The following is a 26,618-nucleotide window of genomic DNA, read 5'->3' as shown; positions in this document are numbered from 1 at the left end:
CGCACTGAACAACATTATGCCGCACTGAACAACATTATGTCGCACTGAACAACACCATGCCGCACTGAACAACACCATGCTGCACTGAACAACATTATGCCGCACTGAAAAACACCATGCCGCACTGAACAACACCATCCCGCACTGAACAACACCATGCCGCATTGAACAACACCATGCCGCACTGAACAACACCATGCTGCACTGAACAACATTATGCTGCACTGAACAACACGATCCTGCATTGAACAACACCATGCCGCACTGAACAACACCATCCTTCACTGAACAACACCATCCTGCACTGAACAACACCACCCCGCACTGAACAACACGATCCCGCATTGAACAACACCATCCCGCACTGAACAACACCATGCCGCACTGAACAACACCATTCCGCACTGAACAACACCATGCCGCACTGAACAACACCATGCCGCACTGAACAACACCATGCCGCACTGAACAACACCATGCCGCACTGAACAACACCATGCCGCACTGAACAACACCATGCCGCACTGAACAACACCATCCCGCACTGAACAACACCATGCCGCATTGAACAACACCATGCCGCACTGAACAACACCATCCTGCACTGAACAACACCATCCCGCACTGAACAACACCATGCCGCATTGAACAACACCATCCGCACTGAACAACACCATCCCGCACTGAACAACACCATGCCGCACTGAACAACATTATGGCGCACTGGACAACATTATGCCGCACTGAACAACACCATGCCGCACTGAACAACACCATGCCGCACTGAACAACACCATGCCGCACTGAACAACACCATGCCGCACTGAACAACATTATGCCGCACTGAACAACACCATGCCGCACTGAACAACACCATGCCGCACTGAACAACACCATGCCGCACTGAACAACACGATCCCGCATTGAACAACACCATCCTGCACTGAACAACACCATGCCGCACTGAACAACACCATGCCGCACTGAACAGCACCATTCCGCACTGAACAACACCATGCCGCACTGAACAACACCATCCTGCACTGAACAACACCATCCCGCACTGAACAACACCATGCCGCATTGAACAACACCATGCCGCACTGAACAACACCATCCTGCACTGAACACCATGCCGCACTGAACAACACCATGCCGCACTGAACAACACCATGCCGCACTGAACAACATTATGCCGCACTGACGCATTGAACAACACCATGCCGCACTGAACAACACCATCCTGCACTGAACAACACCATCCCGCACTGAACAACACCATGCCGCATTGAACAACACCATGCCGCACTGAACAACACCATCCTGCACTGAACAACACCATGCCGCACTGAACAACACCATGCCGCACTGAACAACACCATGCCGCACTGAACAACATTATGCCGCACTGAACAACATTATGCCGCACTAAACAACATTATGTCGCACTGAACAACACCATGCCGCACTGAACAACACCATGCCGCACTGAACAACATTATGCCGCACTGAACAACACGATCCCGCATTGAACAACACCATCCCGCAGTGAACAACACCATGCCGCATTGAACAACACCATGCCGCACTGAACAACACCATGCTGCACTGAACAACATTATGCTGCACTGAACAACACGATCCTGCATTGAACAACACCATGCCGCACTGAACAACACCATCCTGCACTGAACAACACCATGCCGCACTGAACAACATTATGCCGCACTGAACAACACCATGCCGCACTGAACAACACCATGCCGCACTGAACAACACCATGCCGCACTGAACAACACCATGCCGCAATGAACAACACCATCCCGCACTGAACAACACCATGCCGCATTGAACAACACCATGCCGCACTGAACAACACCATCCTGCACTGAACAACACCATGCCGCACTGAACAACACCATGCCGCACTGAACAACACCATGCCGCACTGAACAACATTATGCCGCACTGAACAACATTATGCCGCACTAAGCAACATTATGTCGCACTGAACAACACCATGCCGCACTGAACAACACCATGCCGCACTGAACAACATTATGCCGCACTGAACAACACGATCCCGCATTGAACAACACCATCCCGCAGTGAACAACACCATGCCGCATTGAACAACACCATGCCGCACTGAACAACACCATGCTGCACTGAACAACATTATGCTGCACTGAACAACACGATCCTGCATTGAACAACACCATGCCGCACTGAACAACACCATCCTGCACTGAACAACACCATGCCGCACTGAACAACATTATGCCGCACTGAACAACACCATGCCGCACTGAACAACACCATGCCTTACTGAACAACACGACGTCGCACTGAACAACACGACGCCGCACAGAACAACACGACGCCGCACAGAATAACACAATACCGCACAGAACAACACAATACCGCACAAACAGTTTTAGATAATATTACGTCGCAGTCATGTGACGCGGACATGACGTCAATAGGCGGAACTCACGGCAAAATTATAATCCGTGGGCGTGGCTTGCAACAGGAAGTAGGAAAGCGGCAATTCTGGCAAACAAGACACAGCGGTTAGTAACACGATGACTAACAAGGCAAATATTTTTGTTTTCAGCTTGCAACTTGACCGTCTAGAGCGTACAAGGTAATTACAACTGTTTTTTTTTAGCCCTGAAAAGCGAGGGAGTGTGGCGTTTGGGAGGAATGTCGAACTCGGCGTCTGCTTCCAGCCACAGACGCCAAATTTCGACGATTATTTCGACTGGTCAACGGTTGTAAATTATTGCGTTGACTAAAAACTTTATTTAACTCTACTCTTAACTTTGCCGTTTCAGATATGCGGGTATTACACCGCGGAAATGACGTCAATAGGCTGAACTCTCGCCAAAATTCAAATCTGTGGGCGCAATGGCCTTGAGCGAGACACCGGATACAAACACGACGATTATCAACAGAAATATCTTTATTTTCTGCTTGCAAGTGGACCGTCTAGAGCGTACACGGTAAGTACAACTCATTGTGTTTAAAAAGATTTACGTTTGTGTAGTTTGCGTTGCGTTGTATCTGTGAATGTTGGTTGAGGCTAAATGTTAATGTTTAATTTCATTCCTTTAGGTTCCACGGTGTTTGTTGGCTGTATGTTTTCCACTGCAAGAAGAGGCTCGTATCATTGACCAGCAGGAGCTACAATGGTGAGTACCCCTTTCGTCTTCCATTTATGTTAAACACTTCCTATTTCATGTCTAACAGTACTCGATTTAACAAATAACCATAAATAAATACAGTGTGGGCAGTCACGTTAACATATGTGATTATCCTGCCTAATATGTTTATCACAAATATGTCACTAATCACTAATATGTTTATTTGTTTATCACAACACCTTTGGACCTTCAGCAATCGATTATTTCCCTTCATCTACATAGAGACAGAACGATGGTGTCTTAAACATCTCATTCATTTCACCAAATAACTTCACGCAGGTGGATAACGGCCGTCTCGGTCACGCTATGTTGCGTGATGCAGTTTTGAAGAACCAAATGCATTTATTCAATGAATAAGTCAAGCTAGTTCTATGTTTATGATGTTGTAAGTTACGGTACCGATTGAAGTTGAGTTCGAAGCCAGTGGAAAACAGCGCTGCGTTTGTGCTCTCCAGGTACAAATGTTGTGATCTCTGACTGACGACCGGGCGAGACTCGAGTAAGAGATGTCCAAACGAGCTCCGGCAGGGCGGGCCAAGGCGGAGCGAACGGACGCCCTTCAGGCCGCCAATGACGAGCTGAGAACCAAACTGATGGACGTCCAGTTAGAACTTCAGCAGGAGAAGAACAAGGTGAAAACCTCAACAGACAGACACTGCCTGCCTCCCTGCCTGCCTCCCTGCCTGCCTCCCTCCCTCCCTCCCTCCCAGTTTTCCCGATGTAGATTAGACATGCGTGTGCCATGACTGTGTCAGCCTACATCAACAAATGCACCGAGGACGTCAGCACCACTAAGAATATCATCACCCGGGGCAACCAACGACCCTGGATGACTGAGGAGGTACGTCAAACGCTACGAGCGCGGAACTCTGCCTTCAAGTCTGGCGACAAGGAGACACTGAGGACAGCGAGAGCCAACTTGAACCGTGCCATCAGGATAGCGAAGCGAGACCGCAGTCGAAAATTTCAGGATCGTTTCCACGACGTCAAAAACATCAGGAGTATGTGGCAAGGCATACGGGCGATTACAGACTACAACTCACTCTCCCCCCCCCCCCCCGGTGGGTGTAGTTGATGCTGACTTTCTAAATGGTCTAAATAACTTCTTTGGGAGGTTCGAGGCACTAAACGGCACTCCAGCAGTTAAAACTGTCCCCCATCAGGAAGAGGAGGTACTTTGCCTTGACTCCGCCGATGTGTTGAAGACCCTGAGGAGAGTCAACCCCTGTAAGGCCCCTGGCCCCGACAACATTCCTGGGCGTGTGTTCAGGGAATGTGCAAGTCATCTGGCTGGGGTCATCACAGACATTTTTAACACCTCGCTGGGCCAAGCCACAGTGCCGGCGTGCTTTAAGACTGCCTCCATCATTCCGGTGCCGAAGAAACCTCAAATCACCTCATTTAATGATTACCGGCCTGTTGCACTGACTCCGGTTATGATGAAGTGCTTCGAAAGGCTGCTTAAAGGTCACATCGTTTCCAGACTCCCCCTATTATTTGACCCGTTCCAGTTTGCCGACCGGCAAAACCGCTCCACTCAGGACGCCATCTCCTCCGTTCTTCACCTGAGCCTGGCTCACCTGGAGGAGAAGAACACCCATGTGCGGAGGCTGTTCCTGGACTTCAGCTCAGCGTTTGACACCATCATCCCACAGCATCTGGTAGGAAAATTGGAACACCTGGGCTTCAACACCCTCCTTCGCAACTGGCTGCTAGACTTCCTCAGCAACAGACCTCAGTCAGTCCGGGTCGGACAGAACACCTCTGATGTCATCACCCTCAGCACAGGCTCCCTTCAGGGCTGCGTCCTGAGCCCCCTGCTGTTCACCCTGATGACACACGACTGCGTCCTCAGGTTCACCACCAATCACATCGTGAAGTCAGCAGACGACACAACGGTGGTGGGGCTCATCAGAGACAACAACGACCTGGACTACAGAGAGGAGGTGGAGCAGCTGGTGGGCTGGTGCAGAGAAAACAGCCTGATCCTGAATGAGGAGAAGATGAAGGAGATCATCGTCGACTTCAGGAAAAAACAGCCTCACCACGCTCCACTGATCATCAACAGCTCAGCTGTGGAGGTGGTCAGCACCACCAAATTCCTGGGGGTCCACATCACAGAAGACCTCACCTGGACTATGAACACTACGGCACTGGTCAAGAGGGCACAGAAGCGCTTGTACTTACAGCGGAGGATGAGGAGAGCCCACCTGCCCCCACCCATCATGAGGACGTTCTACAGGAGCACCATAGAGAGCATTCTGACAAGCTGTCTCTCTGTGTGGTGTGGAGGCTGCACCGCCTCCGATTGGAAGAACGTGAGGAGAGTGGTGAGGACAGCAGAGAGGATCATAGGGGCTCCTCTTCCCTCCATTCAGGACATTTCATCTCAGCGCTGCATGTCCCGTGCCCGTAACATCATCAATGACCCATCACACCCCCACCATGGACTGTTCTCCCTGCTGCCCTCTGGGAAGAGGTTTGCAGCATCCGCTGCAGGTCCACCAGGTTCTGCAACAGCTTTTTCCCTGCTGTCATCAGACTGTTGAACACTAGAACTGTTGAGCTCTAAACTGAACTCTGCATCACACATTCACAGAACTGTACTTTATGACACTACGGACCTCTATCTTGCACTATCTCGCACTACCAACTTTACTGAACTTGTATAAACCCTTTAAATAGAAGTTTAATACATGGTTTAGCATTCATCTGCACACTCTTGAATACTGTTTTGCCTACTTGCACTATTGCATAATTATCACTGCTGCACTTTATACTTATTTTTAATATATATATATATATATAGTATATGTATATATATATATTTTCATAGGATATGTTACTTCTATTCAACTGCAATATCACTACTTTGTTGTAAGACGTATGCAACGGAATTTCGTTTTGTATGCACCATGTGCAGACAAGATGACAATAAAGTTTGTCTAAGTCTAAGTCTAAGTCATGTCAGGTCAGCTGTCTGGAGAGAGAGAGAAGTCAGGACCTGCGGGCGGAGCACCACCGTGCCACCGCCGCCATGACGGAACTCAAAAGCAAACTCCATGAGGAGAAGCAGAAAGAGTTAGCCATTACCAGGGAGACATTACTGCGGCAGCATGAAATGGAGCTGATGAGAGTGATCAAAATCAAAGATGGAGAGATCCAGCGACTGAATGCCTTGGTCCTCAGCCTGAGGGACGGCTCCATGGACAAGGTGATCCGCTCTATCCGTGTCTGACTATCCGCACGCCACGTCGGGCTTCGATGCGGCCGCTACCGTATTGTGTAGCTTGTCCCCAGTAAGCGTCGCGGCGCTCCGTTGCGGTCTCAACGGCCCGGTGTGGCGCAATGTCTGCTCAGGTGAGGAGGGGGGGCGCTTTGCTGGCGGAGGTGGAGGAGACGCGGCGGTGTCGGGAGACCGAGCGGTGTCGCCTCCACCAGGAGCGCGGAAGAAGCCCTGGCAGCGGCCCAGCAGGCCTGGCAGTCCCGAGCGGCCGAGCTCCGATCGGCTCATCACCAGCATCGGGAGGAGCTGAGCCGAACCAAGAGAGACTGCGAGAGGGAGATCCGCCGACTGGTAGGACTGATCAGATGCGCGGTGCGTGGCTATGTTCCCAATTTCGTTGTATACCTGCAGTGCAATGACACCTAAGGCATTCTATTCTATTCTATTTCACAAGAAGAAAATGTCCGGTTGCTCGCTTCGCTTTTGTCACAGCAAAGGTGTTCCAGTCGATTCAAGAAAAAAAATTGGCCGGTTGCTCTCTTTGTTTTTGTCACAATTCTGGCAAATGAGTTTGCCCGCCTGCCTGAGCGCTCCCTGTTTGTACATCCAGACGGATGAGATCAAGCTGAAAGACAGAGCGGTTAGTGTTTTGGATGAAGCCCTGGGGCCGGCCACGTCCACCGCCTTCAGCTGCAGACTCAGGCTGCCGAGCAGCAGATCGCTGCCCTGAGGGATTCCCAAAGGGCGGGCCTAAACTACCCTGGAAGTGGGGTCAACGCCGCTACTAGCAATCCTCTTCATTGCGTAAGCCACCTCATCACACACTTGCAGTACGCATGACTTAGTTCGTTGCTGGAGGAAGGTAGCACAAAAACAGTTTTGAACTTTGAACGAGTGCTTGTGTGTGTGTGTTGCGGGGCGTTTTCAGTCTCAGGAGGATCGGGACACGCGACGGTTTCATCTGAAAATCGCTGAGCTCAGCGCAGTCATCAGGAACCTGGAGGATCGAAACGCCCTGCTTTCTGAAGAGCGCAATGAACTGGTAATTTATTGACGGCACGCTTGAATGTTTGCGCTACGTTTGATGCGCGCCATCCAGCGAGGCACCCATTGCGCTTGCTTATTAGTTGAGCGGCGCGTCGAGTCGGTTGCCTGGTAGATGTCTTTTATTGGGAGCCAAAGCCACGATTCCGTTCAAACCGATGCAAAAGGAATGGATACGTTCTGGCCCGCGTGTTGTGCGTCTTTCACATCCCGCACTTCATGCTTGCAGCTAAAGCGACTGAGAGAAACAGAAAGCCAGTTTCTGCCACTCCTGTACAAAAACAAACGCCTGAGCAGGAAGAATGAAGAACTCTCGCTGGTGCTGTGTCGCCTTGAAAACAAAGTGCGCTTTGTCACCCAGGAGAACGAGGAGATGGCAAGCTTGGTAAGTCGACGCGGACAACGGCGGCGTGCCAACAGAGTCCACTGCATTTGTGTTCCACAGAGAAGGCCTAGTTCGCTCAATGACCTGGACCGCGGTTGCGGCCAGCAGGACGGTGAAATGGAGTTCCTTCAAGTTGTGGAGCAGCGGCACATCATCGACGACTTGTCCAAGGTCTTCAGGCAGGCGACTCGGTGCACGTACGGCAGCGCCACGCTCGCTCGCTGTCGCCAGGAAACCTTTTCCGTCCAAAGCTTGGCCGGCGGCCGCCATCCAAAAAATTGGCCCCTTAAATTCCGACCTTTCAAGCAGGAGCATTGTGCGCACGCGTTTGAACACGCTTTAGACTTGTTTTGCCGTTTTCAGCAGCTCAAAGCTCCCGTTTTGTCAGCGCCTTTGCCACTCGCTGTGCGCTGAAAACGACGGACTTGCCCGGCTGCTCAGCCCGTCAACCATGAGCCGCGAGCGCGACATCATTGTCCGTAGGCAGCTAGTGGCAAAATGCACCCTGTTAGAGTTGCGCTCGCTCCAACTTATTTTGCAAGAACCACACGGGAGACAAGTAAGTTCTTTTGGACACCTGCAGGTGGAGAGTCCATCCGTTGTACGAATGAAGTCTGACTCTCGGCTCCTGCACGAGCATTTTAATTAAGAGAAACAGGGTGGGTGTAAGAGTGGATTGAATAGAGGAAGCCCTTGACCTCTAGTCAAAACATAGCAAGGGGTGTTTTACGACTTTGTGTAGGAAGGGATAAGCGATAGGGATAAATAAGGGATAAATAATATTATTTATTACAGGTTGCAGTCAAAGTCAAAGCAACATAATGATACGATAAAGATAATCTGGAAAACCCTGACACACCCTGTAGTTGTCACTTTTGGAAAAGACGAGCGTCCCTCCAATCATCGCCGGTGACGTGTTTTTCAGGCTCTGGAGACAGGAGCTCATGTCAGAAATGTCATTGTGAGTCGCGTTTGTTTCTGCGCCGGAGCCGTTCGTTCCCTTTGCATCCAAAGAATCTCAAAGGCGGATTATTTGTGTCGACAGGAGAGAGATTTGCTGCTACGATACCGACGTCGAGAATCTCTGAGGAGGAACAAAGCGTGAGGTCCTGCAAGGTGAGTCTGTTTGTTTGCGGCTGCTTGGTGTTGCGCAAGATGAAATGGCCTTTTTCTCGCTATCGTTCCTCTCGTCGATTCATCGTGAGGTGTCGCTTCAGTTTGTTCAGAGAGATGTTTGCTTCCGCGCCCGCAGGTCATCGAAACATTTTACGGCTACGACGAAGACGTGTTGGTGGACTCGGACGGATCGTCCTTGTCTTTTCACACCGACAGAACCCCCGACACGGAACCCGAAGAGGTAGCCCGCCATTTCTGCCAGCGTATTGGCACCAAACATTCCTCTTCAGCCTGGAATCGGACTCGTCTTTGCGTCGCGGGTGCTTTGTCGCCGGTCTGACTGATTCTGGTACTAGTGCTGTGTTGCATTGGTGTGTGCATGAAGAGGCGGAGCTTCGCTACCGCCAGCTGACGCAAGAATATCAAGCGCTGCAACGAGCCTACGCTCTGCTAGCCCAGACCAGCGAAGGGGACTACGACGCCGAGAAGGAGATCAAGGTGGCGCCCCTTCCCGCAACCCCCGGCCGGGTCGCAGCCTCCCCGTTCTCACCCAGCCTCGGGTGTTCTCTGGTCTGAAAGGAGGAGGAGGAGCCTCCCTCCTCCTCCTTTCAGACCAGAGAAAAGCTGATGGTAGAAATGGGTCACTATCAAAGCAGAGTAGCAGATCTGGAGTCAGCGCTGAAGCAACAAGGACAGGTAAGCTCATCAATGAGCACACCTTTTTCTCAGACAAAATAGCTACATTCTTCAGTCACTCATTCGTCTGGCATTACTGGACCAACCCCCCCCCGAATGTGGCTGGGAAAATGCGGAGAAAAGCAAATGTCATTTTCCAGTCAACCAAAGAATTTGTGGATGAAAATGACACAACATTCCAAAGCTGTCCACGCGTTTGTCTCTTCTAGAATGTCAAGTGGGTGGAGGAGAAGCAGCTGCTGCGTCAGAGCAATCAGCAGTTGGCCGAAAAGGTGACGGAAAGAAAGGCGCTGGGCGGAGTCGCTTGGCGTCACACCCGTCGGGAAGCCCCGCAGATGAGGTCTGACTGTCTTTTCAGGTCAGGCGGATGGAGGCGGAAGAAGCGCGTCTGAAAGAGCACATCCAGGATATCCGAGACCAAAACGAACTGCTTGAGTTCCGCATCCTGGAGCTGGAGGTGGGAAGACTCGCACAAGCGTGTTGAGGCCAGAGATGTGACGGACGGACGGACGGACGGACGGATGCATGCCTCTGCCTTTCAGGAGAGGGAGTGGCGCTCCCCCGTCTTGAAGTTTCTGCAAGTCCGTTTCCCAGACGGCCTCAGCCCTTTGCAGATCTACTGCGAGGCCGAGGGCGTGAGCGTACGTAAGGCGTCCCTCGCAACCCTAACCTTAACCCGAGGTCCCAGAACACCTTACATTGCTCCTTGCGCCTTTCCCCCGGACATCGTCATCAGTGATCTGATGAAGAAGCTGGACATCCTGGGCTATAACGCCGTAAGTGTATGTCGAACTCCTTATGTTCGCACTCCACGAGACTCGGCGGCTCAAATGTGACTTTTGGAAGGCTTTGCGCTGAAAGAAGCTTGTTGACGCTGTGCCTTTGGGCTCTTCTATGTTCTGCAAGCAGAAGGGCTACCTGGATGAAGAGTTGGACTTCAGGAAGTGTTCCATGGACCAGGCTCATAAGGTAAGCCTCCCTCAAATCTCCCGCCGGACCACTGATGGACGAGGATTGCGGCCCAGAGGATCCTGGAGCTGGAGGCCATGTTGTACGAGGCGCTACCGCAGCGGGACTGCCCCGCCACGGACGGCGAAAAAGCCAGCCACGCTGGCGTGAATGACGTGCTGACGGCGGATCAGAGAGAAGAGCTTAGGAGCGCCGTGGACCAATGGAAGCGAGCCCTGATGTGCGAGTTGAGGGAGCGCGACGCTTGCATCCTCCAAGAGAGAATGGATCTGCTGCACAGCGCGCAACAGGTAAGGGCCCAAAGCCAGCCCGGCACTTACTTGCACGCTTACTGGCTTTTGAATGCCACTTTCCATTTGTCCGTCCTAGAGGAACAAAGAGCTGAAAGAATTCATCGAAGCTCAGAAGAGACAAATCAAACAATTGGAGGAGAAGTTTCTGTTTCTCTTTCTATTCTTCTCCTTGGCCTTCATTCTGTGGCCCTAACACCAGCTGGTGAGTGAGCTCCAGCGGCACCGCACTCGACACCTCCGATACACTGCCAGCCGGTCTCAGACGTTGGCAGACGCTCCGATGCCAACGTATACCCCCCGCCACGGTGACAGAGGCACCGCGTCACACCGGCGCTCATCCAATCAGAAGGCAGGAAAAGCAAATTCACATGCAGGGCACTTTTGAACCAGAAGAGAGCGCCACAAAAAACGGTTGTTGCCCCAAACGCGCACTAAAAAGGGTCAGAATAACAAGAGTCCCACTGGCCAGCCGGGGCCACCCGTCCAGCTGTTTCTTCAGGGGGGAAAAAAATTGGAGTCACCGGTGAGTACATTTTGCATTTAGCTCTGCTTTTCTGCTTCTGTCTTCAAGTGTGTGGCATCCTGCGATCAAAGATTCAGCCAACCCCAAAGCGGTTGACCTCAACGTCCCACCACCATGCCTACCAGAGCAGGTGACATGATGCTTTGGACATCCTTCCGTCTCAGATGCCCAAAAGTACTCTTTGCCACATCTGCGGCAATACGGTGTCTTTTCAAAGGTGCAAATAAATCCAGCGTGGGCGGAACACGCACGTCTTCGGTTTTTCCCGCTTTGTTTGTGTGACAGCTGTTGTGAAAATTTTATACAAATAAAGTTGTATAGTACAGGTTTGGCCAAGCCGCAACTCCCGAACCGCATGTGGCTCTTTTATGTTCATATCAACATTTGTGTGTGTGTGTGTGGGGGGGGGGGGGGGGGGGGTTGTGCGTGTTGGCTTCACTTGAGTTCAATTTGGTATTTTGGTCATAAGCGCATGTGGTGAAATTCCACAAAGTAGGATGGGCAAACACATTTCTTTAAACTATGAGTGTCAATTGGGCTCTCGAAATGGCAGGGAAAAGATGCACAGCAAAACGAAAATACGTAGATGAACACAGGACGTTTTAATCAGAGTGGGAAAGTTTCTATTTTTTGTTGAACGTGATGGCAAACCATTCTGCCTGATATGTCAGACCTCAGCGCATTTCAAAGATTCAAATCTTCAGCGCCATGCACTTCAGCTCACTCCATGCTAACATTGATCAGGCGTCGAACCCGCAACATCATGCTTAAGAGGTGGCCATGCTAACCAGTGCGCCATTATGTCAACGCATAATAACTAAGTCTACTGATCAAAACAGCGGTTACTATATGACGTCGCTACGTCGTGGTCACGTGACGCAGACAAGACGTCAATGGACGTGGGCAGAGTTAACTTGTTTAAAAGGGAGTGGGCAGAAGAAATATTTAATTTATTTAAATCTATTTTGAGTGCACACCATTATGCCAATGCATAACAACTGTAAATCTACTAAACAAAACAGCGGTTGCTATATGACATCTGCCACGTCGTGGTCACGTGACATACGTGACGTCGATGGGCGTAACTTTCGCCGGAATTCAAATCCGCGGGGAGAGTTAACTTGTTTAAAAGAGAGTGGGCAGAAGAACTATTTAATTTATTTAAATCTATTTGGTGTGTGCGCCATTATGTCAATGCATAACAACTGTAAGTCTACTAAACAAAACAGCGGTTGCTATAGGACGTCTGCCACGTCGTGGTCACGTGACGCGGACGTGACGTCGACGCCTACTTTACATCCCACCGATCACAGGACCCCTCGGCTGCATAACCGTGCCCCCTTCCCAACCAATCGGATTTGCTATACGCGAAAACGACGCCAATGGAAAGAGCTTCCGCCCAAATTTAAATCCGTGGGCGTGGCTCGCAGCAGGAAGTAGGAAAATGGCGGCGATGTTGACAAAGACACAGCGGATGGTAACATACGACTAACAAGAGAAATATTTTTATTTTCTGCTTGCAACTGGACCGTCCAGAGCGTACACGGTAAGTACAACTCATCGTTTTTAAAAAGAAGTACTTTTGTTGCCCTGAAAAGCGAGTGAGCGTGGCGTTTGTGGGGGACGTCGAATTTCGACGATTCTTTCTGGTCAACGGTTGTAAATGATTGTGTTGATTAAAAAAGAAAACTTGATGTAACTCTACTTTTAACTGCCGTTTCAGATAGATTTGGAATTGCATCACATCCAATTTTGCCTAGAGCGTACACGGTAAGTAACACTCGTTGTGTTTAAGGAGATTTACGTTTGTAATAGCAGAAGTGTAGCCGCGTTGCGTTGTACGTGTGAATGTTGGTCCAGGCGAAATGTTAATGTTTAATTTCATTCCTTTAGGTTCCACGGTGTTTGTTGGCTGCAAGTTTTCCACTGCAAGAAGAGGCTCATATCATTGACCAGGAGCGAGCTACAATGGTGAGTAGCCATAACATTTATGTTAAACACTTCCTATTTCATGTCTAACAGTACTTGATTTAACAAATAACCATAAATAAATACAGTGTGGGCACTGAAGTTAACATATGTGATTATACTGCCTAATCTGTCACCGAGTAGATTGTTGCAAAGTAATATAAGATCCAAAGTTGTAATTCAGAATAGTTTTCAAAAGAAGGCCATTAGAATTATATACAAGTCTGATTACCCTGAACAAGCTATTAATTAAATCACAAATTCTTCAATTCAAAGATTTGGTAGATTATCAGACAAATAATGTCTAACAGTAATTGATTTAACACATCACGATAAGTAGATTGAGTGTGGGCACTCTCAAGTTAACATATATGATTATACTGCCTAATCTGTTACAGAGTATGTTGTTGCCAAGTAATGTAGAATAGATCCAAAGTAGTAATCCAGAATAGTTTTGAAGAGGCCATTAGAATAATAAACAAATCTGATTACCTTGAACATAATAACAAGCTAAGTGTTTAATATGTCCTATGAAGTCAAAATTGGGCACCATCATGTGGTGAAATTTGGAATTGCATCACATCCAATTTTGCCTGGGAACAAACAGATTAAATAAATCTTAGTTTTGAATAAGCCACTCCTTCTCAAACAAGTAAACTCTGCCCATTTCGCGCAGTAGATGTTCTGTTAATATCTAGTATTTATACAAAGTCATAATTTAAATTGCTTTCAACCTTCATTCATCGGTTCAACCAACATTACTCGCTCTTATTACCAACTTGTATTGATTTAACTAAGCGTTTAATACTTCCTATCAGGTCTCAAGGCAAGATTTGGCAAAATACAGTTTCAGCAAATCCAATTTTGCCAGGGAACAAAAATAGATTAAATAAACTAAATAAGTCTTCTTCCCATTAAATAAATCAGAAAAGTCTGTCTTGTAACCAGTCCTCTTCAAACAAGTAAAGTCTGCCCATTTTGTGCTGTAGATTTTGTGTCTATGCCTAGTATTTAAACAAAATCATAATTTAAACGACTTCTTTCCTTCATTCACTTTGGAAATTTGGAATTGCAGCACATCAAATTTTGCCTGGGAAGAAAAGTAGATTAAATAAATTTAATAAGTCTTACTACTTCCCATTAAATAAATTAAATACGTCTTACTTGTTCCCACTCCTTTTCAAAACAGTAGTTTAAAACGAGGGCCCTTCACTCAATCTTTAACCTCAACCCCGCACGTTGTGTTGTATCTGTGAATGTTGGTTGTGGCCAAATGATAGTTTTCTTTCATTCGTTTAGGTTCCAAGAAAACTTGATGTAACTCTACTTTTAACTGCCGTTTCAGATAAGCGGGTATTACGTCGCAGTCATGTGCCGCGGATATGACGTAATTGCCCGAACCTCCGCCAAAATTCAAATCTGTTGGCGCGATGGCCGTGAGCCACTGAGCAGCGACGATTATCAACGGAAATATCTTTATTTTCTGCTTGCAACTGGACCGTCTAGAGCGTACACGGTAAGTAACACTCATTGTGTTTAAGGAGATTTACGTTTGTAATAGCAGAAGTGTAGCCGCGTTGCGTTGTACGTGTGAAAATTGGTCGAGGCGAAATGTTAATGTTTAATTTCATTCCTTTAGGTTCCACGGTGTTTGTTGGCTGCAAGTTTTCCACTGCAAGAAGAGGCTCGTATCATTGACCAGGAGCGAGCTACAATGGTGAGTAGCCATAACATTTATGTTAAACACTTCCTATTTCATGTCTAACAGTACTTGATTTAACAAATAACCATAAATAAATACAGTGTGGGCACTGAAGTTAACATATGTGATTATACTGCCTAATCTGTCACCGAGTAGATTGTTGCAAAGTAATATAAGATCCAAAGTTGTAATTCAGAATAGTTTTCAAAAGAAGGCCATTAGAATTATATACCAGTCTGATTACCCTGAACAAGCTATTAATTAAATCACAAATTCTTCAATTCAAAGATTTGGTAGATTATCAGACAAATAATGTCTAACAGTAATTGATTTAACACATCACGATAAGTAGATTGAGTGTGGGCACTCTCAAGTTAACATATATGATTATACTGCCTAATCTGTTACAGAGTATGTTGTTGCCAAGTAATGTAGAATAGATCCAAAGTAGTAATCCAGAATAGTTTTGAAGAGGCCATTAGAATAATAAACAAATCTGATTACCTTGAACATAATAACAAGCTAAGTGTTTAATATGTCCTATGAAGTCAAAATTGGGCACCATCATGTGGTGAAATTTGGAATTGCATCACATCCAATTTTGCCTGGGAACAAACAGATTAAATAAATCTTAGTTTTGAATAAGCCACTCCTTCTCAAACAAGTAAACTCTGCCCATTTCGCGCAGTAGATGTTCTGTTAATATCTAGTATTTATACAAAGTCATAATTTAAATTGCTTTCAACCTTCATTCATCGGTTCAACCAACATTACTCGCTCTTATTACCAACTTGTATTGATTTAACTAAGCGTTTAATACTTCCTATCAGGTCTCAAGGCAAGATTTGGCAAAATACAATTTCAGCAAATCCAATTTTGCCAGGGAACAAAAATAGATTAAATAAACTAAATAAGTCTTCTTCCCATTAAAAAAATCAGAAAAGTCTGTCTTGTAACCAGTCCTCTTCAAACAAGTAAAGTCTGCCCATTTTGTGCCGTAGATTTTGTGTCTATGCCTAGTATTTAAACAAAATCATAATTTAAACGACTTCTTTCCTTCATTCACTTTGGAAATTTGGAATTGCAGCAAATCGAATTTTGCCAGGGAACAAAAATAGATCAATTAAACTAAATAAGTCTTCTTCCCATTAAATAAATTAAAAAAGTCTGTCTTGTAACCAGTCCTTTTCAAACAAGTAAAGTCTGCCCATTTTGTGCCGTCGATTTTGTGTTAATGCCTAGTATTTATACAAAATCATAATTTAAAGGACTTCATTCCTTCATTCACTTTGGAAATTTGGAATTGCAGCACATCAAATTTTGCCTGGGAAGAAAAGTAGATTAAATAAATTTAATAAGTCTTACTACTTCCCATTAAATAAATTAAATACGTCTTACTTGTTCCCACTCCTTTTCAAAACAGTAGTTTAAAACGAGGGCCCTTCACTCAATCTTTAACCTCAACCCCGCACGTTGTGTTGTATCTGTGAATGTTGGTTGTGGCCAAATGATAGTTTTCTTTCATTCGTTTAGGTTCCAAGAAAACTTGATGTAACTCTACTTTTAACTGCCGTTTCAGATAAGCGGGTATTACGTCGCAGTCATGTGCCGCGGATATGACGTAATTGCCCGAACCTCCGCCAAAATTCAAATCTGTTGGCGCGATGGCCGTGAGCCACTGAGCAGCGACGATTATCAACGGAAATATCTTTATTTTCTGCTTGCAACTGGACCGTCTAGAGCGTACACGGTAAGTAACACTCATTGTGTTTAAGGAGATTTACGTTTGTAATAGCAGAAGTGTAGCCGCGTTGCGTTGTACGTGTGAAAATTGGTCGAGGCGAAATGTTAATGTTTAATTTCATTCCTTTAGGTTCCACGGTGTTTGTTGGCTGCAAGTTTTCCACTGCAAGAAGAGGCTCGTATCATTGACCAGGAGCGAGCTACAATGGTGAGTAGCCATAACATTTATGTTAAACACTTCCTATTTCATGTCTAACAGTACTTGATTTAACAAATAACCATAAATAAATACAGTGTGGGCACTGAAGTTAACATATGTGATTATACTGCCTAATCTGTCACCGAGTAGATTGTTGCAAAGTAATATAAGATCCAAAGTTGTAATTCAGAATAGTTTTCAAAAGAAGGCCATTAGAATTATATACCAGTCTGATTACCCTGAACAAGCTATTAATTAAATCACAAATTCTTCAATTCAAAGATTTGGTAGATTATCAGACAAATAATGTCTAACAGTAATTGATTTAACACATCACGATAAGTAGATTGAGTGTGGGCACTCTCAAGTTAACATATATGATTATACTGCCTAATCTGTTACAGAGTATGTTGTTGCCAAGTAATGTAGAATAGATCCAAAGTAGTAATCCAGAATAGTTTTGAAGAGGCCATTAGAATAATAAACAAATCTGATTACCTTGAACATAATAACAAGCTAAGTGTTTAATATGTCCTATGAAGTCAAAATTGGGCACCATCATGTGGTGAAATTTGGAATTGCATCACATCCAATTTTGCCTGGGAACAAACAGATTAAATAAATCTTAGTTTTGAATAAGCCACTCCTTCTCAAACAAGTAAACTCTGCCCATTTCGCGCAGTAGATGTTCTGTTAATATCTAGTATTTATACAAAGTCATAATTTAAATTGCTTTCAACCTTCATTCATCGGTTCAACCAACATTACTCGCTCTTATTACCAACTTGTATTGATTTAACTAAGCGTTTAATACTTCCTATCAGGTCTCAAGGCAAGATTTGGCAAAATACAATTTCAGCAAATCCAATTTTGCCAGGGAACAAAAATAGATTAAATAAACTAAATAAGTCTTCTTCCCATTAAATAAATCAGAAAAGTCTGTCTTGTAACCAGTCCTCTTCAAACAAGTAAAGTCTGCCCATTTTGTGCCGTAGATTTTGTGTCTATGCCTAGTATTTAAACAAAATCATAATTTAAACGACTTCTTTCCTTCATTCACTTTGGAAATTTGGAATTGCAGCAAATCGAATTTTGCCAGGGAACAAAAATAGATCAATTAAACTAAATAAGTCTTCTTCCCATTAAATAAATTAAAAAAGTCTGTCTTGTAACCAGTCCTTTTCAAACAAGTAAAGTCTGCCCATTTTGTGACGTCGATTTTGTGTTAATGCCTAGTATTTATACAAAATCATAATTTAAAGGACTTCATTCCTTCATTCACTTTGGAAATTTGGAATTGCAGCACATCAAATTTTGCCTGGGAAGAAAAGTAGATTAAATAAATTTAATAAGTCTTACTACTTCCCATTAAATAAATTAAATACGTCTTACTTGTTCCCACTCCTTTTCAAAAAAGTAGTTTAAAACGAGGTCCCTTCACTCAACCTTTAACCCTATTTATTCACCTTCTAGGCTAAGTGTTGAAGGCTAAGTGTTAAAGGCTAAGTGTTAAAGGCTAAGTGTTAGAGGCTAAGTGCCAGAGGCTAGGCGCCAGAGGCGAGTTTTTGTGGGCTGAAGTTTTAGTGGGGTTAGTGTGAATACAATCCAAAAGAATACAACAGAATACAATACAATAGAATATAATACATAGATTAAATTCAATAGCTCTTACTACTTCCCATTAAATAAATTAAATACGTCTTACTTGTTCCCAATCCTTTTCAAAAAAGTAGTTTAAAACGAGGGCCCTTCACTCAACCTTTAACCTCAACCCCGCACGTCACATTGTGTTGTATCTGTGAATGTTGGTTGTGGCCAAATGATAGTTTTCTTTCATTCGTTTAGGTTCCACGGTGTTTGTTGGCTATGTTTTCCACTGTCAGAAGGATGAAAATACAAAGTACAACGCTTGGACGTGGGCGAAGACGTCACCGGTGAGTCCTTCCTTCCTATTTATTTACCTTCTAGATGCTAGAGGCTAAGTGTTAGAGGCTAAGTGTTAGAGGCTAAGTGTTAAAGGCAACACAATACGAACAACACAACACAATACGAACAACTCAACACAATATGAACAACACAATATGAACAACACAACACAATACGAACAACACAACACATTACGAACAACACAACACAATACGAACAACACAACGATACTGCACTGAACAACACGATACCGCACTGAGAAACACGATACCGCACTGAACAACACGATACCGCACTGAACAACACCATGCCGCACTGAACACCATGCCACACTGAACAACACCATCCCGCACTGAACAACACCATGCCGCACTAAATAACACCATGCCGCACTGAACAACACCATGCCTCACTGAACGACACCATGCCGCACTGAAAGACACTATGCCGCACTGAACGACACCATGCCGCACTGAAAGACACCATCCCGCACTGAACACCATGCCGCACTGAACAACACCATCCTGCACTGAACAACACCATCCCGCACTGAACAACACCATGCCGCACTGAACAACATTATGCCGCACTGAACATTATGCCGCACTGAACAACACCATGCCGCACTGAACAACACCATGCCGCACTGAACAACATTATGCCGCACTGAACAACACCATGCCGCACTGAACAACACCATGCCGCACTGAAAGACACCATGCCGCACTGAACAACACCATGCCGCACTGAACAACATTATGCCGCACTGAACAACACCATGCCGCACTGAAAAACACCATCCTGCACTGAACAACACCATTCCGCATTGAACACCATGCCGCACTGAACAACACCATCCCGCACTGAACAACACCATCCCGCACTGAACACCATGCCGCACTGAACAACATTATGCCGCACTGAACAACATTATGCCGCACTGAACAACACCATGCCGCACTGAACAACACCATGCCGCACTGAACAACACCATGCCGCACTGAACAACATTATAACGCACTGAACAACACCATCCCGCACTGAACAACACCATGCCGCACTAAACAACATTATGCCGCACTGAACAACATTATGCCGCACTGAACTACATTATGCCGCACTGAACAACATTATGCCGCACTGAACAACATTATGCCGCACTGAACAACATTATGCCGCACTGAACAACACCATGCCGCACTGAGCAACACCATGCCGCACTGAACAACACCATGCCGCACTGAACAACACCATGCCGCACTGAACAACACGATACCGCATTGAACAACACCATGCCGCACTGAACAACACCATCCTGCACTGAACAACACCATCCCGCACTGAACAACACCATGCCGCACTGAACATTATGCCGCACTGAACAACATTATGCCGCACTGAACAACACCATGCCGCACTGAACAACACCATGCCGCACTGAACAACACCATGCCGCAATGAACAACACCATCCCGCACTGAACAACACCATGCCGCACTGAACAACACCATGCCGCACTGAACAACACCATCCCGCACTGAACAACACCATCCCGCACTGAACAACACCATTCCGCACTGAACAACACCATGCCGCACTGAACAACATTACGCTGCACTGAACAACACCATGCCGCACTGAACAACACCATGCCGCACTGAACAACACCATGCCGCATTGAACAACACCATGCCGCATTGAACAACACCATGCCGCACTGAACAACACCATCCTGCACTGAACAACACCATGCCGCATTGAACAACACCATGCCGCACTGAACAACACCATCCTGCACTGAACAACACCATCCTGCACTGAACAACACCATCCCGCATTGAACAACACCATCCTGCACTGAACAACACCATGCCGCACTCAACAACACCATGCCGCACTGAACAACACCATTCCGCACTGAACAACACCATGCCCACTGAACAACACCATCCTGCACTGAACAACACCATCCCGCACTGAACAACACCATGCCGCATTGAACAACACCATCCTGCACTGAACAACACCATCCTGCACTGAACAACACCATGCCGCACTGAACAACACCATGCCGCACTGAACACCATGCCGCACTGAACAACACCATGCCGCACTGAACAACATTATGCCGCACTGAACAACATTATGTCGCACTGAACAACACCATGCCGCACTGAACAACACCATGCTGCACTGAACAACATTATGCCGCACTGAAAAACACCATGCCGCACTGAACAACACCATCCCGCACTGAACAACACCATGCCGCATTGAACAACACCATGCCGCACTGAACAACACCATGCTGCACTGAACAACATTATGCTGCACTGAACAACACGATCCTGCATTGAACAACACCATGCCGCACTGAACAACACCATCCTGCACTGAACAACACCATCCTGCACTGAACAACACCACCCCGCACTGAACAACACGATCCCGCATTGAACAACACCATCCCGCACTGAACAACACCATGCCGCACTGAACAACACCATTCCGCACTGAACAACACCATGCCGCACTGAACAACACCATGCCGCACTGAACAACACCATGCCGCACTGAACAACACCATGCCGCACTGAACAACACCATGCCGCACTGAACAACACCATGCCGCACTGAACAACACCATCCCGCACTGAACAACACCATGCCGCATTGAACAACACCATGCCGCACTGAACAACACCATCCTGCACTGAACAACACCATCCCGCACTGAACAACACCATGCCGCATTGAACAACACCATGCCGCACTGAACAACACCATCCCGCACTGAACAACACCATGCCGCACTGAACAACATTATGGCGCACTGGACAACATTATGCCGCACTGAACAACACCATGCCGCACTGAACAACACCATGCCGCACTGAACAACACCATGCCGCACTGAACAACATTATGCCGCACTGAACAACACCATGCCGCACTGAAAAACACCATGCCGCACTGAACAACACGATCCCGCATTGAACAACACCATCCTGCACTGAACAACACCATGCCGCACTGAACAACACCATGCCGCACTGAACAGCACCATTCCGCACTGAACAACACCATGCCGCACTGAACAACACCATCCTGCACTGAACAACACCATCCCGCACTGAACAACACCATGCCGCATTGAACAACACCATGCCGCACTGAACAACACCATCCTGCACTGAACAACACCATGCCGCACTGAACAACACCATGCCGCACTGAACAACACCATGCCGCACTGAACAACATTATGCCGCACTGACGCATTGAACAACACCATGCCGCACTGAACAACACCATCCTGCACTGAACAACACCATCCCGCACTGAACAACACCATGCCGCATTGAACAACACCATGCCGCACTGAACAACACCATGCCGCACTGAACAACACCATGCCGCACTGAACAACACCATGCCGCACTGAACAACACCATGCCGCACTGAACAACACCATCCCGCACTGAACAACACCATGCCGCATTGAACAACACCATGCCGCACTGAACAACACCATGCCGCACTGAACAACACCATGCCGCACTGAACAACACCATGCCGCACTGAACAACACCATCCCGCACTGAACAACACCATCCCGCACTGAACAACACCATGCCGCATTGAACAACACCATGCCGCACTGAACAACACCATCCTGCACTGAACAACACCATGCCGCACTGAACAACACCATGCCGCACTGAACAACACCATGCCGCACTGAACAACACCATGCCGCACTGAACAACACGATCCCGCATTGAACAACACCATCCTGCACTGAACAACACGATCCCGCATTGAACAACACCATCCTGCACTGAACAACACCATGCCGCACTGAACAACACCATGCCGCACTGAACAGCACCATGCCGCACTGAACAACACCATGCCGCACTGAACAACACCATCCTGCACTGAACAACACCATCCCGCACTGAACAACACCATGCCGCATTGAACAACACCATGCCGCACTGAACAACACCATCCTGCACTGAACAACACCATGCCGCACTGAACAACACCATGCCGCACTGAACAACACCATGCCGCACTGAACAACATTATGCCGCACTGACGCATTGAACAACACCATGCCGCACTGAACAACACCATCCTGCACTGAACAACACCATCCCGCACTGAACAACACCATGCCGCATTGAACAACACCATTCCGCACTGAACAACACCATGCCGCACTGAACAACACCATGCCGCACTGAACAACACCATGCCGCACTGAACAACACCATGCCGCACTGAACAACACCATGCCGCACTGAACAACACCATCCCGCACTGAACAACACCATCCCGCATTGAACAACACCATGCCGCACTGAACAACACCATGCCGCACTGAACAACACCATTCCGCACTGAACAACACCATGCCGCACTGAACAACACCATCCCGCACTGAACAACACCATCCCGCACTGAACAACACCATGCCGCATTGAACAACACCATGCCGCACTGAACAACACCATCCTGCACTGAACAACACCATGCCGCACTGAACAACACCATGCCGCACTGAACAACACCATGCCGCACTGAACAACATTATGCCGCACTGAACAACATTATGCCGCACTAAACAACATTATGTCGCACTGAACAACACCATGCCGCACTGAACAACACCATGCCGCACTGAACAACATTATGCCGCACTGAACAACACGATCCCGCATTGAACAACACCATCCCGCAGTGAACAACACCATGCCGCATTGAACAACACCATGCCGCACTGAACAACACCATGCTGCACTGAACAACATTATGCCGCACTGAACAACACGATCCTGCATTGAACAACACCATGCCGCACTGAACAACACCATCCTGCACTGAACAACACCATGCCGCACTGAACAACATTATGCCGCACTGAACAACACCATGCCGCAATGAACAACACCATCCCGCACTGAACAACACCATGCCGCATTGAACAACACCATGCCGCACTGAACAACACCATCCTGCACTGAACAACACCATGCCGCACTGAACAACACCATGCCGCACTGAACAACACCATGCCGCACTGAACAACATTATGCCGCACTGAACAACATTATGCCGCACTAAACAACATTATGTCGCACTGAACAACACCATGCCGCACTGAACAACACCATGCCGCACTGAACAACATTATGCCGCACTGAACAACACGATCCCGCATTGAACAACACCATCCCGCAGTGAACAACACCATGCCGCATTGAACAACACCATGCCGCACTGAACAACACCATGCTGCACTGAACAACATTATGCTGCACTGAACAACACGATCCTGCATTGAACAACACCATGCCGCACTGAACAACACCATCCTGCACTGAACAACACCATGCCGCACTGAACAACATTATGCCGCACTGAACAACACCATGCCGCACTGAACAACACCATGCCTTACTGAACAACACGACGTCGCACTGAACAACACGACGCCGCACAGAACAACACGACGCCGCACAGAATAACACAATACCGCACAGAACAACACAATACCGCACAAACAGTTTTAGATAATATTACGTCGCAGTCATGTGACGCGGACATGACGTCAATAGGCGGAACTCACGGCAAAATTATAATCCGTGGGCGTGGCTTGCAACAGGAAGTAGGAAAGCGGCAATTCTGGCAAACAAGACACAGCGGTTAGTAACACGATGACTAACAAGGCAAATATTTTTGTTTTCAGCTTGCAACTTGACCGTCTAGAGCGTACAAAGTAATTACAACTGTTTTTTTTTAGCCCTGAAAAGCGAGGGAGTGTGGCGTTTGGGAGGAATGTCGAACTCGGCGTCTGCTTCCAGCCACAGACGCCAAATTTCGACGATTATTTCGACTGGTCAACGGTTGTAAATTATTGCGTTGACTAAAAACTTTATTTAACTCTACTCTTAACTTTGCCGTTTCAGATATGCGGGTATTACACCGCGGAAATGACGTCAATAGGCTGAACTCTCGCCAAAATTCAAATCTGTGGGCGCAATGGCCTTGAGCGAGACACCGGATACAAACACGACGATTATCAACAGAAATATCTTTATTTTCTGCTTGCAAGTGGACCGTCTAGAGCGTACACGGTAAGTACAACTCATTGTGTTTAAAAAGATTTACGTTTGTGTAGTTTGCGTTGCGTTGTATCTGTGAATGTTGGTTGAGGCTAAATGTTAATGTTTAATTTCATTCCTTTAGGTTCCACGGTGTTTGTTGGCTGTATGTTTTCCACTGCAAGAAGAGGCTCGTATCATTGACCAGCAGGAGCTACAATGGTGAGTACCCCTTTCGTCTTCCATTTATGTTAAACACTTCCTATTTCATGTCTAACAGTACTCGATTTAACAAATAACCATAAATAAATACAGTGTGGGCAGTCACGTTAACATATGTGATTATCCTGCCTAATATGTTTATCACAAATATGTCACTAATCACTAATATGTTTATTTGTTTATCACAACACCTTTGGACCTTCAGCAATCGATTATTTCCCTTCATCTACATAGAGACAGAACGATGGTGTCTTAAACATCTCATTCATTTCACCAAATAACTTCACGCAGGTGGATAACGGCCGTCTCGGTCACGCTATGTTGCGTGATGCAGTTTTGAAGAACCAAATGCATTTATTCAATGAATAAGTCAAGCTAGTTCTATGTTTATGATGTTGTAAGTTACGGTACCGATTGAAGTTGAGTTCGAAGCCAGTGGAAAACAGCGCTGCGTTTGTGCTCTCCAGGTACAAATGTTGTGATCTCTGACTGACGACCGGGCGAGACTCGAGTAAGAGATGTCCAAACGAGCTCCGGCAGGGCGGGCCAAGGCGGAGCGAACGGACGCCCTTCAGGCCGCCAATGACGAGCTGAGAACCAAACTGATGGACGTCCAGTTAGAACTTCAGCAGGAGAAGAACAAGGTGAAAACCTCAACAGACAGACACTGCCTGCCTCCCTGCCTGCCTCCCTGCCTGCCTCCCTCCCTCCCTCCCAGTTTTCCCGATGTAGATTAGACATGCGTGTGCCATGACTGTGTCAGCCTACATCAACAAATGCACCGAGGACGTCAGCACCACTAAGAATATCATCACCCGGGGCAACCAACGACCCTGGATGACTGAGGAGGTACGTCAAACGCTACGAGCGCGGAACTCTGCCTTCAAGTCTGGCGACAAGGAGACACTGAGGACAGCGAGAGCCAACTTGAACCGTGCCATCAGGATAGCGAAGCGAGACCGCAGTCGAAAATTTCAGGATCGTTTCCACGACGTCAAAAACATCAGGAGTATGTGGCAAGGCATACGGGCGATTACAGACTACAACTCACCCTCCCCCCCCCGGTGGGTGTAGTTGATGCTGACTTTCTAAATGGTCTAAATAACTTCTTTGGGAGGTTCGAGGCACTAAACGGCACTCCAGCAGTTAAAACTGTCCCCCATCAGGAAGAGGAGGTACTCTGCCTTGACTCCGCCGATGTGTTGAAGACCCTGAGGAGAGTCAACCCCTGTAAGGCCCCTGGCCCCGACAACATTCCTGGGCGTGTGTTCAGGGAATGTGCAAGTC

General features: G+C 47.1%; 1 protein-coding gene and 1 pseudogene across 1 annotated transcript; both read left to right on the top strand.

Moving 5' to 3' along the window:
• The first annotated feature begins 6,186 nt into the window (after positions 1–6,186).
• On the top strand, positions 6,187–7,517 carry LOC148390128 (janus kinase and microtubule-interacting protein 2-like). Its single transcript, XM_088392711.1, has 4 exons — positions 6,187–6,420; positions 6,567–6,783; positions 7,043–7,236; positions 7,361–7,517. Exons 1-3 carry the CDS (start codon positions 6,244–6,246, stop codon positions 7,048–7,050), a joined length of 402 nt encoding a protein of 133 aa, XP_088248837.1. The 5' UTR covers positions 6,187–6,243; the 3' UTR covers positions 7,051–7,236; positions 7,361–7,517.
• A 193-nt stretch (positions 7,518–7,710) lies between these two features.
• Positions 7,711–11,453, top strand: LOC148390127 (janus kinase and microtubule-interacting protein 3-like; annotated as a pseudogene).
• Positions 11,454–26,618: the final 15,165 nt, after the last annotated feature.

The sequence above is a fragment of the Syngnathus floridae genome, chromosome 12, assembly GCF_059516105.1.
Source record: "Syngnathus floridae isolate MCC-2025c chromosome 12, RoL_Sflo_1.0, whole genome shotgun sequence".
Lineage (NCBI taxonomy): Eukaryota > Metazoa > Chordata > Actinopteri > Syngnathiformes > Syngnathidae > Syngnathus > Syngnathus floridae.
The sequence above is the reverse complement of the archived record's forward strand: the minus strand, read 5'-3'. Positions and strand labels throughout refer to the sequence as shown.

Coding starts and splice junctions, on each gene's coding strand:
- LOC148390128 (XM_088392711.1), top strand. CDS start 6,244: ATGACGGAACTCAAAAGCAAACTCCATGAGGAGAAGCAGAAAGAGTTA. Junction 6,421..6,566: donor GGGACGGCTCCATGGACAAG/GTGATCCGCTCT, acceptor ATGTCTGCTCAG/GTGAGGAGGGGGGGCGCTTT.